Source organism: Peromyscus californicus, unplaced genomic scaffold (assembly GCF_007827085.1).
Source record: "Peromyscus californicus insignis strain IS unplaced genomic scaffold, ASM782708v3 Scaffold_11__1_contigs__length_118956290, whole genome shotgun sequence".
Classification (NCBI taxonomy): domain Eukaryota; kingdom Metazoa; phylum Chordata; class Mammalia; order Rodentia; family Cricetidae; genus Peromyscus; species Peromyscus californicus.
The window spans coordinates 104,325,539-104,344,442 of record NW_026294402.1 but is presented as its reverse complement, the minus strand read 5'-3'; the positions used below and the strand labels follow the sequence as shown (position 1 = coordinate 104,344,442).

General features: G+C 40.0%; 1 protein-coding gene across 4 annotated transcripts in view; it reads right to left on the bottom strand.

The window, feature by feature from the left end:
- Smarcc1 (SWI/SNF related, matrix associated, actin dependent regulator of chromatin subfamily c member 1) overlaps nucleotides 1–18,904 on the bottom strand; it is a 146,032-nt gene that overhangs the window by 83,974 nt on the left and 43,154 nt on the right. For 3 of the 4 annotated variants that reach the window (XM_052721783.1, XM_052721791.1, XM_052721769.1), the window contains exons 6-11: nucleotides 18,778–18,847; nucleotides 14,118–14,187; nucleotides 9,279–9,354; nucleotides 6,131–6,256; nucleotides 4,020–4,141; nucleotides 1,304–1,428 (exon numbers count right to left, since the gene is read on the bottom strand). In XM_052721783.1, the coding sequence (XP_052577743.1) occupies nucleotides 1,304–1,428; nucleotides 4,020–4,141; nucleotides 6,131–6,256; nucleotides 9,279–9,354; nucleotides 14,118–14,187; nucleotides 18,778–18,847 (589 nt within the window). The remainder of the gene's footprint in view (nucleotides 1–1,303; nucleotides 1,429–4,019; nucleotides 4,142–6,130; nucleotides 6,257–9,278; nucleotides 9,355–14,117; nucleotides 14,188–18,777; nucleotides 18,848–18,904) is intronic. The other variant, XM_052721775.1, reaches the window with a different exon arrangement.

The window sequence follows — 18,904 nt, the reverse complement described above, 5'->3', positions numbered from 1 at the left end:
ACACCCATTAACAGAAAATCGGTACTATTAAAAACAACATGACAAAACATGACACATATGCCCATCACTACAACCCCAGCATAGTTCACTACTCACTTTCATGTAAAAACCAGCTTCAAGACACTAAACTACCTGCCACACTCTGTAATTCTATAATCAATCACTCAAATAGCAATATATTTATATTTTACAAATGCAGAAAAGTTCAACTTAACTATCCCTTCTCCCAAAGTTTTAGTGTATCAAGCATTAGGATACGGTTTTTGTTTTTTTTGTTTTTGTTTTTTTGGTTTTTCGAGACAGGGTTTCTCTGTGTAGCTTTGCGCCTTTCCTGGAACTCACTTGGCAGTCCAGGCTGGCCTCGAACTCACAGAGATCCGCCTGCCTCTGCCTCCCAAGTGCTGGGATTAAAGGTGTGTGCCACCACCGCCCGGCTAGGATACGTTTTTTACATTAAAAATATTCTCTTTAAAATGTTTTGGGGGACCGGGGGTTGATGGTTATATACACCTTTAATCTCAGAAGTGTGGAAGCAGAGGCAGGAGGATCTCTGTGAATTTGAGGTCTACAAAGCAAGTCCAGGACATCCAAGGCTATTAAACAGAGAAATCCTGTCTCAAAAAAACAAAGCAAAACAAAACAAAAAAGGTGGATGGCACATGCCTTTAATGCCAGCACTGGGGAGGCAGAGGCAGGCAAAAAACAACAAAAAAATTGAGGGTATGAGGCTGAAATTGAACTTAAGAGTTCAGTTTGCTAGTTTATGAGAAAATGCATTGTCAGCTGTGGGTCTCCCACTGAACTATCATTCCCAGCTCTTGCTCTATTTTTACTTACTTTTCCAAACAAACATAAAGACTAGGCTTACCTCAAATTCAGGATCCTCTTGCCCAAGCCTCCTAAGGGCTTAGATTATAGGTGGAAAACACTATACAAAGAACAGTTTTAAATTTATGTACCTGGTATATCTTCTCAATAAAGAAACCACAAAAAAAAATATATATATATATAACACAGCCCATAAGTAACTTGAAAAACTGAGAAATTCTTAAAACTTAGAGGAGAAAAATCAATTCATATTGAAAGTTTAGAACTATGTGCTAAGTGCACAGTAGCAGAAGCTCTTACCAAACACTCAGGAGGTAGAAATAGATGCAGACAGATCCCTATGAGTTCCAGGGTAGCCTGGGTCTACATATGAATTACAGGACAGCCAGAGCTATACAGAGAGGTACTATCTCAAACTAGAAGGAAATAACCCAGAACATGACATTATTCATACTGTGATGAAATGATAGCCAACCGTTCTTAGGGAGGACCACTTCCTCTATATTTGGTACAGGTGTTGGGTCTTCCATGTCCTTGGTAAGATCTTCTTGCTCATCTTCTTCTTTCTGACTTCTACGCTTCCCGTAAAGGCTAGCTTGTCTAAGATACACAGAGCAGAAAAAAGGCAATTATACATAATTTTAGCAAAATGTCTGAATATAAATATAAATTATTATTTATATTTATATTCAGATTTACTTTTAAAAAACAAGAAATAATCAAACAAATTGGATACCTGACTCAAGTAACATCAAATGAGCCCCAAACTCTAAGTGATTAGTATAATTTAAAACAACACCTGCTAAGAAAACAAAGCAGCTCTCAGCCTATACACGACAGAACAACAAGGTTTAAAGAACACAGACAGCTCTATTTTCTTGAGGTATCATTTGCGAATTAAAAACTAAAGACTTTATGCTCCTTATGACAATTGCTAGGGCTCTTTATCTGAATAGTCATTTTTTCTAAAACTAGCAATATTCTTGAGAATTAAAATAAAGATGAAGGGCTGGAGAGGTGGTTCAGTGGTTAGGCTGCTCTTCCAGAGGTCCTGAGTTCAATTCCCAGCATCCACACGGTGGCTCACAACCATCTATAGTGGTATCTAATGCCCCCTTCTGGCAAAAAGTTAACAAAGCACTCATGTACATAAAATAAAGATGGAAAGGATTTTCTTATCTTGAGGAATTATACAAAGGCCAGAACCATGACCTAATTCATACTATGTGATACAAACAAACAGCACTACATCAGAGTATGGTGGCACATGCCTATAACAGATGCACTTAGGATGGCGAGGCAGGAGGAGTCTATATATTGAGCTCTCAGTCAGCCTAAGAAACATGGCAAGACTGTCTCAAAACACACACCCAGAGTATGAAGAAAATACATGACAGGAAAAGAGAAGAACCTGGAGGCAGGCACGGATACAGAAGGCATGGAGAGGTGCTGCTTACTAGATGACTCAACGAGCCTTCTTACAACACCCAGCAACACCAGTTGAGAGGGGGCACCACACAGTGAGTTGAGCCCTCCCACATCAATCATCAATCAAGGAAATGCACCAGGCTTGCTCACAGGGATATCTGATAGGTGCATTTTCATAATTGGGGTTTCTTCCTCTCAAATGACTCTAGCTTGTTTCACCTGTGAGTTTGTAGCCACTCTGTTTACATAGTAAGGTCCAGGACAGACAGGACTAGATACCCTGTCTCCAAACAAACGGAACAAAGCACAGTGGTGGTGGTGCACGCCTTTAATTACAGCACTCAGGAGGAAGAGGCAGTCTGAGCTCTGAGTTCAAGGCCAGCCTTGTCTACAGAGTGAATTCCAGGACAGTTAAGGCTACACAGAGAAATCCTTTCTTGAAAGACAAACCAACCAATGAACCAAAACATATGTTTTTATGTGTGTTAATGTAGGCAAGTCTGAAATTATAAAGTATCTATTTATAGTGACAGAATTCCCAAATATTATCTTTACTTTAAATATATACTCCAGGCATTGTATAAAGCATTAAAGTTTCATTTTATATGGTCAGCAATTAATTCAATAGAAATCAAAATTATCACGGGGCAGTGGTGGTGCATGCCTTTAATCCCAGCACGTGGGAGGCAGAGGCAGGCAGATCCAAGTTCAAGGCTAGCCTGGTTTACAAAATGAGTTCTAGGACAGCCAGGATTACACAGAAAAACCCTGTCTTGAAAAACCAAAATAAACAAACAAACAAAACCCGAAGCTGCCACACAAACAAGATTGGTAGGAATGCTGTTGGGCTTGTCAGAATACGCAACAGTTTAACAGTTGCAAGTTCTAACGATTTGTCAGTCACCTTAATCACAAATGGGAGAGGTGCTCAAAGACAATAACTATGGTATGCTTCTAGATTAAGCCCAGGCTATCCTAGAACATGCTTTATAGACTAGGCTAGCCTAAAACCTGCAGCAGCACTTCTACACTTGCCTCTCCAGTGCCAAGACAACACGCATGCGCCACCGCAGCTGGTTCAGGATGTGACTTCTCCTAATGTGGCAAAGCAGGCTGCAGGGTCGAGGAGATGTGCAAGCACACTGGACCAGTTTCTTCTCTTTCGGTTTCTCAAGACAGTGTTTTGCTCTGTAGCCCTAGCTGTCCTGGAATTCACTCTGTAGACCAGGCTAGCCTTGAACTCAGAGATCCACCTGCCTCTGCCTCCCCAGTGCTGGGACTAAAGATATGCACCACCACTGCCCGGTCTCAGGACGTGATTTCTAAAACTCCTTACTTGCCACCTTTTCAAGATGTACTTACAAGGAGAAAAGACTGTATTTAAGGTGTTCTTATATACATAAAACTTCTATTAAAACTATCAAAATGTAAGATTCCTGTAAAAACTATCAGGCTGGCAAAATGGCTCGTGAGTAAAGGCATCTGGCCTGAGAACGTGAGTTCCACCCTGGGACCCACCCTCACAGTAGAAGGTAAGAACTGACTCCCACAAGCTATCTTATGACTTCCACACGCGAATGCACAAACAAAAAAATTTTAATATAATAATAAAAACAAGTTAAATAGACAAGCTATCAAAGAAAGAGACTTCAAAAAGAGTCAAAAAGAGTTATTTCTGGCAAATTATCGAACATGAACGTAAAAACTAGAGAGCCACTCAAAGTCTCTCTTACTGACTTCCAAACATGCTACAAACATCTTACCCTTTCTTCCCACTCTTCTTCCGGGATTCTGTGGGTGTGGGAGGGGGAGGGGAAGGGGAATGTTTCCTCTTCCGTGCATTAGCTGATGCTTTTCTATCTCTCCTCTCAGGACTTCTGACTGGCTAGAAAGAAGTAAAAGAAACAAAATATCAGGTGACTTTGTCGGTTCCTCAGTTTCTACAAACCTTGTGCAAAGATGACTTTTCATACACTACCGAAACTACTGGATCAGAGCAAAGGAACCTACAACACTTAACACCAAGTAACAGCAATAAAGAAACTTTCCTGATCCACAAAGCCTGTGGGTGGCAACCCCTTGAGATGTCTAATGGCCCATTCACAAGGATTTGATAAGACCATAGGAAAACACAGATATTTATGTTACGATTCATAATAGCAAATTACATTTATCAACTAGCAACAAAAATAATTTTATGTTGGTGATCACAACATGAGGAAATATATTAAAGGGTTGCAACATTAGGAAAGCTGACAGCCACTGCACGAGGCAATATATCAAAACTGAAATGCTAATCATAATCCTACACATATTCAAAGTATACTATAATAAAGACATAAACCCTGCAAAACAAAAACCATCAGTGCTCAACATTTGTGCTCTCAGATGGGAGAAGTATTTCAGTAATTACTAATATAAACTGAAACATACTACTGAACAGAGAAATTACAAGGTCAAATGATCCTGTCAAAAGTGTAATTTATAAAATATTCTGACAGCAGAGCAGTGGTGGCACACACCTTTAATCCAAGTACTAAGAGACAGAGGCAGGAAGAGGTGAGTTCGAGGCCAGCATGGTCTACAGAGTGAGTTCCAGGACAGCCAGGATAACACAGAGAAACCATGTCTTCAAAAAAAAGAAATAAATACTGAGGATGAAATAGTCCAAAGTGGCAGGAGGCTTACAGGTATTTGAAGGCCCTAGATTTAGACTGGATTTCTGGCAAAAAAAAATAAAATAAAATAAGATAAAAAATTAGTATTAAAGGAAAACAAATATATGGTATTTCTCCCATAACAGGTCAAAATTTTGAATTTTTTATTAACAGTAAAATCACAAACGAATACAAACTAAATAACCTAATTTAAATTTTTGAGGGGCGTGAGAGACATCTCAAGCAGTTCCTACTACTCTGCCAGAACGCTCTGTAGACCAGGCTGGCCTCAAACTCAGAGATCGGATTGGCTCTGCCTCCTGAGTACTGGGATTAAAGGCGTGCACCACTGCAGTCCAACTTTAATTCTTGAGATATTTTAAGACCAAAATTTTGATAGAATTGTGTCTGCACTGAAGAAGTTATTGAATTATAACACTGCCAGCCACCATGATGACAAACAGCATGTGAAGATGCCGGTAAGCCACGAGCCATGTGGCAAGGTATAGATTTATAGAAATGGATTAATTTAAGATATAAGAACAGTTAGCAAGAAGCCTGCCACGGCCATACAGTTTGTAAGCAATATAAGGCTCTGTGTTTACTTGGTCGGGTCTGAGAGGCTGTGGAACTGGCAGGTGAGAGAGATTTGCCCTGACTGTGGGCCAGGCAGGAAAAACTAGCTACACTGGTTTATAGAGCGAAATCCAGGATAAGCAAAAAACTACACAGAGACACCCTGTTTCAAAACAAAGAAACAAACAAAATTAAAAAAATTAATTTAAAAAGCTAAAATGTAGCCGGGCAGCAGTGGCACGCGCCTTTCTTTAACCCCAGCACTCGTGAGGCAGAGCCAGGCGGATCTCTTTGAGTTTGAGGCCAGCCTGGTCTACACAGCGAGATCCAGGACAGGTACCAAAACAACACAGAGAAACCCTGTCTCGAAAAACAAACAAACAAAAAAAAAAAACAAAGCCAAATCTTGAATCTGGTGGACAGAATCAGCTGTAGAATTAACGTACTACCTGACCCATTTTAAACTTGAATGATTCAGTCCGATTTCCATTTCTGTGTCAAGATGTCACAGATGATTGCTAATGACTCTATAACGTGTACATGTACATTCTAGGTGATGCCCTTGGTGTGTGGCAGTTTACCAAGAAAGAAAACATTTAGAACAAAAAAGAAAAAGCAATCATTGTCAAGAAAATAAATACCTCTTCATTCTTTGTTGAAATTCGCTGACGAAAACTCACTGGCTTCCTGTTCTCATCTACTTCATAATCCTCTTCATTCATCCATTCATTGAAAACGTCAGTGTCCAAAATCCATTTTACATGAACCTAAAACCATATCAAACTGGCACAATTATAATTTGACATTAGACATTTTCCTCCTGTTAGTCACATCTTAGGTCACAGAGGGAAGAGGGACAGAGTGCTTGGTTACAATGAGCTGAGAGCCACAAACTAGCAATTACAACTCTAAGGGTTTCCTTAAACACTGAAAATAAGCTGTAATATAGCAGCCAATAGTAGACAGGATGAGCTTCTGTTTCAGAACTTGCTCTGGGGGGACAAACGTTTTCCCCCTCTTCGTAAGATATGAACAACAAACCAGTATGAGTCTACCAAATTCCAAATCAGAGAACCAATGAGTTTACTGGGTCTCCTTACAGATCATGGGTGACCCCCAAACAGCTACACCACCAAAAAAAATCTCATACTGGCATGGATGTTGACTGCAACATAGCTGCAAAGGAGTCCCCCTTGTACTAATCTTACAGTCTATATACTCTCCAATTTGGTCAGAATTACAAACAGAAAGGCAAGAGATACAAGAAGAATGGCCAGAATCTAGGTGAGGGTCCAATGAACCTCCCAGATGCTCCTCTCTAAAGGAATGACAACAGTCAAGTGGCCTGATCTTGAAGGTGTGTGGGAACTAGTCACAGCTGATAAAAAGGATGGCTGCTGTGCTTAAAGGATAGTGTTGACTAACAAAAATATTTTGATGATGTAAGATCCATATTGTTTTTTGTTTTGTCACTGTCGTTTCCTTTTTAAAGACAAGGTCTCTCTATGTAGCCCTGGCTGGTCTCAGACTCTGAATGTGAACCAGCTTCCTCAATCACAGAATTCCACCTGCCTCTACCTCCTGAGCACTGGGATTAAAAGTGTGCATCACTATGCCCAGCTGTTCAATATTTTAAAAGGGGGAAGAGGGCAGAAACAGACAGGGTAAAGGATGAGTCACAACAGAGCTGCAAGGCCATCTGCTAGGCCTGCTTCTCCAAAGGCACAGCTAAAGCCGAAAAAGGCTTGTGCGTAGAAAGGGGAGGTGTTTAAAGGGAAAAACTGATGCTGACAACAAAGGGAATAATGACCTTGCAGGAAATGGTGATGCCAACACAGACTAGATATAGAAGAATGTTGAAGGTGCTGGAGAGGCCAGGAGGAGAATGTGCAATTTTGGTAACATATTCTGCTGACTACACATTTTTGAAATACTAGTTTTTTTCGTTTGTTTTTAAAATATATTTATTATGTATACAGTTTTCTGCCTGCATGTATGCCTACAGGCCAGAGGAGGGCACCAGATCTCATTATAGATGGTTGTGAGCCACCCATGTGGATCTGAACTCAGGTCCTCTGGAAGAGCAGCTAGTGCTCTTAACTGCTGAGCCATCTCTCCAGCACTGGATATACTGTTTTTTTAAAATGAAGTTTTTTTGTTTTTGAGACAGGATTTCTTTGTGTAGCCCTGGCTGTCCTGGAACTGACGCTGTAGTCCAGGCTGGCATCAAACTCACAGAATACCTCAGCCTCCTAAGTGCTAGGGTTAAAGGTTTGCACCACCACTGCCCAGCCCTCAAGTTGTATTTTTAAAAAAACTGAATTTTGCTCTACATTTAAAAAACTATTTTAAGGGGCTGGAGAGATGGCTCAGAGATTAAGAGCACTGACTGCTCTTTCAGAGGTTCTGAGTTCAATTCCAAGCACCCACATAGTGGCTCACAACCATCTCTAATGAGATCTGGCACCCTCTCCTGTCTACATAATAAATAAATAAATCTTAAAAAAAAAAAGAATAAAAAAAAAACTATTTTAAAAAGCTGTTTTCTGAGGAAAGGTCACCAACAGAATGTCACTAAGGGTGGACTGTGTGAACAAAACAAAGCTCCTTTCACTGCTACTTTTATAAAACATGTCTTACCGGCAGTGGTGGTGCACCGCTTTAATCCCAGTACTCAGGAGGCAAAAGCAGGTGGATCTCTGTGAGTTCGAGGTCAGCCTGGCTTGCAGAGCTAGTCTCAGGACAGCCAGGGCCACACAGAGAAACCCGGTCATGAAAAAAACGGGAAAAAAAACCCAAAAAGTTTATATTGGAATTGTAATTCCAGAGTGCTATAAATGTCCATAACGGTGGTGAACTGGCTTTGGATTCTTCTTAAGCACTGCACACATGAACCCTAAAACGTTGATACTATGTCATCAGGGACATGGATATTCTCTAGAATTAAGGACATTAATTATACATCTCTTTTAAAAACAATGTCGCAGAGCTGGAGAGATGGCTCAGATGTTAAGAGCACTAGCTGCTCTTCCAGAGGTCCTGATTTTAATTCCCAGTAACCATATGATGGCTCACAACCATCTGTCATGAGATCGGGTGCCGTCTTCTAGCCTACAGGGATACGTGCAGGCAGGACATGGTACACATAATATATAAATAAATCTTAAAAGACAAAAACAAAAATAAAAACTGTTGCAAGCAGAGCATGAGCTCACTTCTGTAATCTCCATACTAAGGAGACCAAGCCAGGATGATCATCACAAAACCAAGGACAGGAAGGACTACATAGTAATTTCAGGGACAGCATGAGCCAGCATGATAACAGTTTCCCAAACACAAATTAATTTATTGTAGAGAATGGCTATTAGAGTGTGTAAAAATAATTTCTTCTTGTATACTTTTATTTATTTTGTTTACTTATTATTGGTATGTATTATTGTTTGGCCTGCACGTCCATCTATGTATCAAAGACGTGCCTGCTGTATGAAATTTCCTAGAACACTGGTGTTGGTTGGCAATTGATCCCTGGGTTCTAAGCAAGAAGGAAGTTCTCTTAACTGCCTAGCCATCTCCAGCTTCAAGAATAATTTGTGGACTGGTTGTTTTGTTTTTATTTTTTCTAGACAGAGTCTTTCTATATGGTTCCGGATGTCCTGAAACTCACTCTGTAGCCCACACTGGACTTGAACTCACAAAGATCCTCCTCCCCTGCCTCCCAAGTACTAGGATTAAAAGACTAGTGTGGCACTAGGTTCAGCAAGAACAATTTCTTTTTTATAGACCCATTACCTTCCATGGCTTTTCTGGAATTGGTGGATCTTCAATTTCAGCATCAACATCATTACAGTGGACCCAAGTGTCATAGCTAAAGCAAATTACAAACAAAAGTAAAATTAGAGCCAAAGCCTACTCACTAGAAAGATGAATCAAATACGTGTTACAAATATTATTAGGGGAAAAAAAACATAGTAAAATGGTGGGCGAGTGATATTGATTTGAGGGTAAAAATAATTGTCACAAAGGCCTAACAACCTGAGTTCATTTCCAAAACTCAATCAAAGAAAGTGAAAGAACTGACTCAATGAAGCTGTCCCCTATCCACACGTGTGCCATGGAATGAGTGTGCCTGCCCTCACACACATTACACACTCACACAGTAACAGTGCTTAAAAAAAGGAAAACACAATTACCAGACACACTTTGGTTTCACCACTGTCAATAAAATTGCCTGAATTAGTTAAAAAGAAATCTAAAGCCGGGCGGTGGTGGCACACGCCTTTAATCCCAGCACTCGGGAGGCAGAGCCAGGTGGATCTCTGTGAGTTCGAGGCCAGCCTGGGCTACCAAGTGAGTTCCAGGACCGGTGCAAAGCTACACAGAGAAACCCTGTCTCGAAAAACCAAAAAAAAAAAAAAAAAAAAAAAAAGAAAAAGAAAAAAAAGACATCTAAATAAAGGTTGTCCTTTGCTTAAAGCCCCCCCTCCAACAGCTTTCTGGTCAGTACTATAACCTGGTATTTATATTTTCTCGTAACCAGCGCTCAGTCAGTCTCCACTGCCAGCTTATAGATTTTGTCACAGTAAACATCATAACACAAATAATAATCTCCTTGATATGAAAGGACACAGGGATAACTTTCAAACAAAATTCTGTTGGTGATTTCATTCAGGTTTTCAGTCATACTACAGTTCTTAAATAATACATCTGTCCCTTAAGTTAAACTGAGACTCAAGTCCAACAGGCAGTTCTATATTCATGGGTACTAACTGTTCTAAAGCAAGCACCTCAAAGTTCATCTTTTAATGCCCTGCCGGCATCAAAATGTTCATGTAAACATCTCCAGTTTGCCAACAGCAGAGGCCAAAACACTTGACTTCACTCTAAAGTACATACATCTTATGGTCAAACCATCAGCAAACCTACAAAGTGTTCATTCAAACTGTCCAGAGTCTACTTTCATATTCCGCCACTCTTCTCACTGGTTACCTACCTTTCCCAAGAACTGAGGATTCTGCATAACAATGGAATGATCTTTTCAAAAACTAAACACATTCTACAACTCAAAATTTTCCAATGACTCTGAGCTGGTAAGGGTCTGTTTGTGGTTTGTTTGTTTGTTGTGCCAACTTGACACAAGCTAGGACAACCTGAAATGAAGAAACCTCAATAGAGAAAATGCCTCCATCAAATTAAATTAGTGTGCAGGCAAGGTGGCAGTAAGTTTTCTTGATTAATGATTAATGAGGAAAGCCCGGCCCACTGTGGGTAGTCCCACCACTGGGCAGGAGGCTCTGGACTATATAACAAAGCATGCTGCCAGTAATCAGCCTCCCTTCATGGTCTCTGCTTCAGTTTCTGCCTCCAGGTCCCGACCTTGGATCGCCCCTCAGCGATGGAGCCAAATGCACATTTTCCTTGCCAAGTTACTTTTGGCTATAGCTTTTATCATAGTAATAGAAAGCAAGCTGGGACAGACTCCCACCTACTAAGACTGAAAATCAAAATCCTCACATAACAGAAGCTTGCCAAGGGCTCAAAATCTGGCACTCTAGGCTCTTACTGCTCTAAGATGATAGGACTCAGTGGCATCTTCAACAAATGCCACTAAGTCAGCATGCCCTTTATATAAGATGCATCTTGCAGCCTAGAATAATTGTCATTCTCAAATGTCCATATAAATCATCCCTTTTCAAATCTCCTTACTCAAAGATCCTCTGATAAGCAAGCTACAAATCACTAAAGCAATTCCAAGAATTTTTGTTGTTGTTTTGTTTTGTTTAGAGACAGAGTTTCTCTGTGTAGTTTTGGTGCCTGTCCTGGATCTCGCTTTGAAGACCAAGCTCGCCTCAAACTCAGAGATCCGCCTGACTCTGACTCCCAAGAAATGCGATTAAAGGCGTGCGCCACTGCTGCCACTGCCTGGCCAAAGAAAATTTTAAGTATAAAATTATCTAGTAAATGCATGCTTGTTAAAGTGACTATACTGTCCAATAAAATTATAAAACAAAGTAAAATTGTTTAGCATGTGTAAGGCAAAAAAACAAACAAATGAACAAAAAACACCCAAGAAAACCAAGGAACATTCAAATATAGTATTTGTATGATATGTGGCTTAAGTTCAAAAGCAACGTGTAACCAGTAGTTTTCTAAAAGTATTTGTTGTGTGCATGAACACACATAGACATACACACACACCCTCATGAATTTGCTTGGGACAGTTAAACATAAGATGGGGGGTGCTCTTGGTTAATTAAGTAAATATACTAATTAAAGATTAACATAATGGGGGGGAAAGTAATTTTATAATCTTAAAAATTTTGATTATAACGGATAAGTGGCTATCAGAGGACAGGCTACAGTTACTAACAATAATAGGTGAACAAGAAGTCTTGAGAAGGCAGGACCTGTGCCATTTCTACATTAATACATTTGGTATGGTGTTAACTGCTAAGCAGGTGTTCTGACAGGAACAACATATGGGAGAAAAGTGGGGTTTTTTTTTGTTTGTTTGTTTTTTGTTTTTAGGTTTACTTATTTATTATTTACATAGAAGAGGGAGCCAGATTTCATTACAGATGGTTGAGAGGCAGCATGTGGGTGCTGGGAATTGAACTTAGGACCTCTGGAAGAGCAGTTGGTGCTCTTAACCTCTGAGCCATCTCTCCAGTGTTTTTTGGCACATGGCTTTAGAGTTCAGTCCAGAATCATATGGATGGCAAGGTAGACATCAAAGCAGCTGGAGTATGTAGTAGAGACTTGTTCACAAGGACACAGACAGAAACCAGGGGAGGGCACGACCTCCAAATGAGCACCACCACCCACTTCCTAGAGCATCCCTTGACCTTGCAAATCGTACCACAGACTGTGGAGAATATCTCAGATTTATATCCATAGAAACTGTCAATCCTACTGATACATTGTTTGCCATAAATCTGAGACTCAACCTAGGTGTTTAAAGAACAAGCTGCTTTTCTTTAATAGCTACAATGGAATTAAAAGGCTTTTGATAAAAAGTGGTGGACCATGTCTTTAAGGCAAGTGGATCTCTTTAGTTCAAGGGCAGCCTGGTCTCATAGCAAGTCCAGGACAGCAAGGGCTAACACAAAGACACCCTGTCTAGAAAAAAGAAAACAAAACAAAAAGTGCATTGGAAGTACTAAAGACATCAACTTAGAAGTACTTAATGAAAAGCAATTACTCAAATTTTACTGTTAACAAAATGTTTTCTAAATTAAAAGTTATCAATTACAGTTTATAATAAGTGGACTAACATTCTCACTTTATTAATCCAAAGTGTATTCAAGAAACCAACACATGCTAAGCTTAATGGCTCAGCCTGTAATCCGTGAAATTAGGAGACTGAGGCAGAAAAATCCTGAGTTCATGGCCAGCCTAGGCTATACATGGGAGACCTGCCTCAAAAACAAAAGACTAGGCTTACACTCTTAAAATTTAACATAAATAATGATACATTTTCTTTACTTAAAAATGTAATTATGCCAAATGCAATGATGCATGACTGTTGTTCTAGCAACTTGGGAAATTAAAGGGAAATACTCTCTCAGCTAAAGAATTCAAGGCCAGGACCAGGCAACGACAAAAACACAAAGGAATATGGAGAAAAATAGAAAAGAAAAGAGGCAAGAGAGACAACAGACAAGGGCAGAGGGGTGCATGCCTCTAATCCTAGCAGTTCTACTGGTTTAGGCAAAAGGTTGCAGGTTCAAAGTTTGTCTGCATTTTGACGTCCTATTCCAAACCAAAACCAAAAAGCTAATGGAAAAAGGTAAGTAATTTCTACAAGAAAAATATCAGGATTAGAAATAAAGCAATTTCATTCATAATATTTTGACATGCAGCTTTTTTTAAAAGATCAAAACTCATTAGTCAGCTGGGCATGCTAGCACGCCTTTAATTTCAGCATTCAAGAGACAAAGGCCGGCAGATTTTCACAAGTTCGAGGCCAGCCTGGTCTACAGAGCTAGTTCTAGGGCAGCCAGAGCTAGAAAAAGAAATCCTGTCTCAAAAAAAAACAACAACAAAAATCAAACAAACTCACTAATCATAAACATTAGAAAGAAAAGTTATCTTAAAAAAAAAATTTACTTATTTTCTGTGAATTTACTTAATTTACTTATCTGGCTGCATGTCTGGGCACCATGTGCATGCCTGGTGCCCATGGAGGCCAAAAAAGGATGCTAGATCTCCTGAACTGAAGGTACAGAGGCACATGTGGGTGCTGAGAACCAAACTTGGATTTTCTTCAAGAGCAGCAAAAACTCTTAAATCAATGAACCAACTCTACAAGCCCCAAGATTTCTTAGGCTTAATAATGTTAATGTTAAGAGATCTCTTCGGCAACCCTGGCATTGTGCACGCATTTAATCCCAGGACTTGCAAGGCAGAGGCAGGGAGCTCTCTGTGAGTTCAAGGCCAGTCTGGTCTACAGAGTGAGTTCCAGGACAGTCAAGGCTACAGAGAGAAACCATGTCTCAAAAAACAAAACAAGACAACAACAACAAGAGAGATGGAAATACTAATAAATTTCATCTTTATGTCCTGCAGGCATATGTTGTTTTATCAAGATAAATATAAACAATTAAAGTAATAGTGTTAAAATATAATTACCTGTCTGGGTAAAAGCCCCAGTGTACCAACACCTGCTTATCTTTTCTCATCACTGGCCTCAACCATTCTTCTGAAAGAAGAAAAAAACTTAGTTTAACTGATGAAACATCAAAATAGGAACAGGATTTATTTACAATTTGATGGAAAATACTTATTTTTATGTATGTGTGTATATCCCGAGTGTCATAAATGTACAGCACATATGTGCAGGAGCCCAAATGTCAGATGAGGTGTCAGATGCTGAGAGCATACATGTAGTTACTGGGAACCTAACCCTGGTTCTTTGCAAAAGCAGTAATTACCCTCAACTACTGAGCTATCTCTCCAACTACAAATTTTTAGTTTTAAAACTGAAAGGCATTTATCTGATTAAAAGGACATTTCAGGAGCAGGGGAGATACACAGTCAATAAAATACTAACCACCAAAGCTTGAGACCAAGTTAAGATCCCAACATGAAGATAAAAAGCTAGGAGGCTGGAGAGCTGGCTCAGGAGTCAAGAGCACGTGGTGATTTCACAGCTAACCCAGGCTTCATTCCCAGCACCTATAAAATGTCTCAAAATCATCTGTAACCCCACTTCCAGGGAATCCAACAGGCACACACAAGGTGCACATACATGCACACAAGCAAAAACATTCATACACAGAAAGTAAAATGAATAAATCTAACCTAAAATGTAATAATAATAATGCGGATTGTGGTAGTGTACATCTGTCTATCCAGCACTGGGTGAGTGGAGACAGGCAGATTGCTGAAGCTTTACTTGGTCTTGCCAACTAAAGAGGACCTATAAGCTCAAATTATTCAAAGAATAAGGTGAAGGGGCTAATGAGATGGGGGACAAGCAAGAACAGAACAATATTCGGTTCTTGCAGAGAATGTTCTTGCAGAGAATGTAAGAGTTCAGTTCCGGGGCTGGAGTTAAGGCTTAGAGGTTAAGAGCACTGGCTACTCTTCCAGAGGACCTGGGTTCAACTTCCAGCACCCATATGGCAGCTTACAACTGTCTGTAACTCAGTTCCAGGGGATTTGACACCTTCACACATGCATAAATGCAGGCAGAACACCAATGATAAAAAGAAATAAATTTTGCTGGGTGGTGGTAGCGCACGCCTTTAATCCCACCACTTGGGAGGCAGAGCCAGGTGGATCTCTGTGAGTTCCAGGACAGGCACCAAAACTACACAGAGAAACCCTGTCTCCAAAAACAAAAACAAAAAAACAACAAAAAAAAGAGTTGATTTCCCTCTGGGCAGTGATGGCACATGCCTTTAATGCCAGGGGGCAGAGGCCAGCCTGGTCTACAAAGCTACACAGAGAAATACTGTCTTGTAAAACCAAAAAAAGAGAAGGGGGGGGGAGAGAATTCCAGCACTCACATCAGGAAGCTCACAACCCCCGTGTAATTCCATCTCTAGGGGACCAAACACCTTTTTCTGACCTCTGAAGGCACCTGTATTTACACACACACATTCCCATACAGACATACACAAATAAAAACATATCTTAAGTGCCAGGCAGTGGTGGCGCATACTTTAACCCCAGTACTGGGAGGCAGAGGAATTCAGATCTCTGAGTTGGAGGCCAGCCAGGTCTAATAGCATGCTCTAAGACAGTCAAGGCTACACAAAGAAACCCCATCTCAAACAAATAAATAAATAAAATGAATAAATATAAAAAATTTTTTTTAAGTAGAAATTGGCTGGGCAATGATGGCGCATGCCTTTGATCCCAGGACTTGGGAGGTAGAGGCAGGCAAATCTTTGTGAGTTTGAGGCTACCCTGGTCTACAAAGTGAGTTCCAGAATAGCCAGGACTGTTACACAGAGAAACCTTGTCTCCAACCCGCCCCGCCTCCCCCTGTAAAAAAACCAAAAAACCCTAATTAAAAGTAGAAAGTGATCAAGAAAGACACTTAGTGTCTATCTCTTACTGCCATGTACACATATGTACACCAGCAACTTCCTCCACATGTACTACTACTCTAAGTCTAAAAACAATGGACAAACTAATCACAGACAGCAATGTGGGTATTGGTTTTCTCTCTACCATATAAATCCCAGGGACTGAACTCAAGTTGACAGCTGTGGTAGCCCACAAAGGTTTCCTAGTTAGATCTGAGCTTGCTTTACACAGCAGGGATGCATTAGGGGATGGCTTGATCACGTTCATGGTCATTGGGTGTCTGGAATGGTCTGCACTTGGCTGTGCCGGGTGGGGGGGAGAAACGGGGACGTCTTTTGCTCCACCCCTTAGCATTCCTTTAAAAGTCCTTTGGCAGAGACAGTCGGGGCCCCATGGATTAGGATCCAGGCCCTCCTGAGCCTATCCTGTGTTTCTCTTTCTTTCTCCAGCTATCTTTCTATTTAATTTTTCCTGCTGCTCCTGTTCAAGTGCACCCTGGGGAAAAGTGGGGGTGGGATGGCCCCCCATAAACAGTCTTAGCAACAAATGCCTTAAAACACTGAACCACCTACAACCAACCTCTGGGTTCTCTAAAACCAGTAAAGTTGCTTTAGGAATACTGAATCTACCTTCAAAGATTATGTTAGATTAGGACTTTGCTTTTTTCAATTGTTAGTCATGTCTTTAGCTTAAATCTTATGCACAAAGAATGTTAATTTACATGTCTGCATATAGTTACTTTTACTATTGGAAAATTTTTCACAGGCTTCACTGCCAAAAATTCTACCAAAATCAGTTCTGATGATGACAGCAATCTTTTCATTCCTTTCCCTTCTAAAGAGGTATGTATTTGAAGATAGATTCAGTATTCCTGAAGCAATCTTACAAGATGGTTCAACAGATGAAGACATTTGCAGCCAAGATTTCCGATATGGTAGGAAAAGAAAACCAACTTCGACAAGACATCCCTTGTTCACAAGTGTACAATAATATGCACACATCCACAATCAAATATGAAGAGAGAAATCCACAAAATTGTCCTCTGACCTCCATGTACCCACAAACACATGTGTATATAATAAATATAAATATTTTTTTCTTAGGGTCCAGGCTGGCCTCAAACTTGGTGATCCACTCATGTCTGCTTCTCAAGTACTAGGATTAAAAGGGTGTACCACCAGGCCCGGCTATAAATTAATTATTTTAAATGAAAAAAAAAATCAGAAAATATTTAAAGGAAAGGATAGGGCTTGTATCTCACCGAGTTTGTAGAAAAGAATCACTAAATGGGATTACTGAAGAATGGACTGCTTTCCCCTATCTAAAACGTCATACAAATTGAGAAAGATGGCTTGTTTGTTTTTTTGCAATGAACTAAGCCAGACATGGTGGGACACACTTTTAATTCAGCATGAAGGCAGAGGCAGGTGGAACTGTGTGAGTTCAAGGCCAGCCTGGTCTACAGCGTGAGTTTCAGGGCACCCAGGGCTACAGAGAAACCCTGTCTCGACGGGGGGGAACCCTAAATTATTAAGGAACAGAAAAGACAATCAATGAACTTAAAAATTAACTGGTTTTGAACAGATGTACTCAAACAGAAGATCAGAGAAGTTGATGACATGTCACTTAAAATATCCAATCAGAGGAAGTTAAATAACTAAAGGGAAGAAGTCTAAGGGATTTCCCAATAATATTGAGTGGATCAATAACCCTATATAAAGCATCATTTGGGAGGTTGAGGCAGAATTTCATTTCAAAGCCAGCGTGTGAGCTACACTGTGAAATTCTAAAACAAACAAAAACCAAAAACAAACCAAAAAAACATCATTTTAATGTTAAGAATGGGTATTCAAGTGTGATTGCTCAGGCAATCTTTGAAGGCAAATTTGAATCACAAGACCCTATACGCAGAAGTAAATGAACACACACACACATTGTCCTCTGATCCTCTTGCCTTTATGAGCTAACCATGGTACTAGGGTTCCCACATATATACACATAACACACTAAATAAATTTAAAAACAGAGAAAAAAATAAATGGAGGGAAAAACAACAGCTAGTAATATAGTTCAGTGCGTAATGGGTCTGTTCAGTATGCTTGAGGCCCAAGTCCCATTCCAACACCACATAAAACTTGATGTGGTGTTCTTAGCACTCAGGAGATGAGGATATGAAGCTCTCAAGTTTAAGGTCATTCTTGGCTATACAGAAAGTTCAGGGCCAGCCTGAGCTATATGGAATCCTGCCTCAATTTAGAGAGATACCAATTTTACCCAACTAGTATCTAATTGGACTCTGTGACACTCAACAAGTATTCACATGCCTCAGATATTCCTGTATTTGTAGCAGGCCATGGCAAAGATCAACAGTATATTGATCAATAGTAAGATATAAATTGCTACATTTAGGGCCTAAAGAGATGGCTCAGAGTTTAATAGCACTGGCTGCTCCTCCAGAGGTCCTGAGTTCAATTCTCACTGACCGTACGGTGGCTCACAACCATCTATAATGAGATCTGGTGCCCTCTTTTGGCATTCAGGCACATATGAGCAACACAGGTAAATCTCACTTTCTAAAAGAATCAAGTGATAGACTAACACTTACACAGGGGGCAAGTGATACATTAAACAAAACAAAGAACTCTATGTTTATAGTGGAGTATTCAGCCATTTTTTTAGAAGAAAGCTATACTATTTAAATATCATAATACGATGCATGAGTTAAATAGCTGGTAACCAAAAGCTAACTTACCATCCTCTTGTGAGGAAGGACATGGATAAATATGGTGGGAAGCTTTTGACTTCTCATCAGTAAATGTCCCCTGCAAAGCAAACAAACAAGTAACAGAGAAATAAGGCACATGACATGCAAACTATTA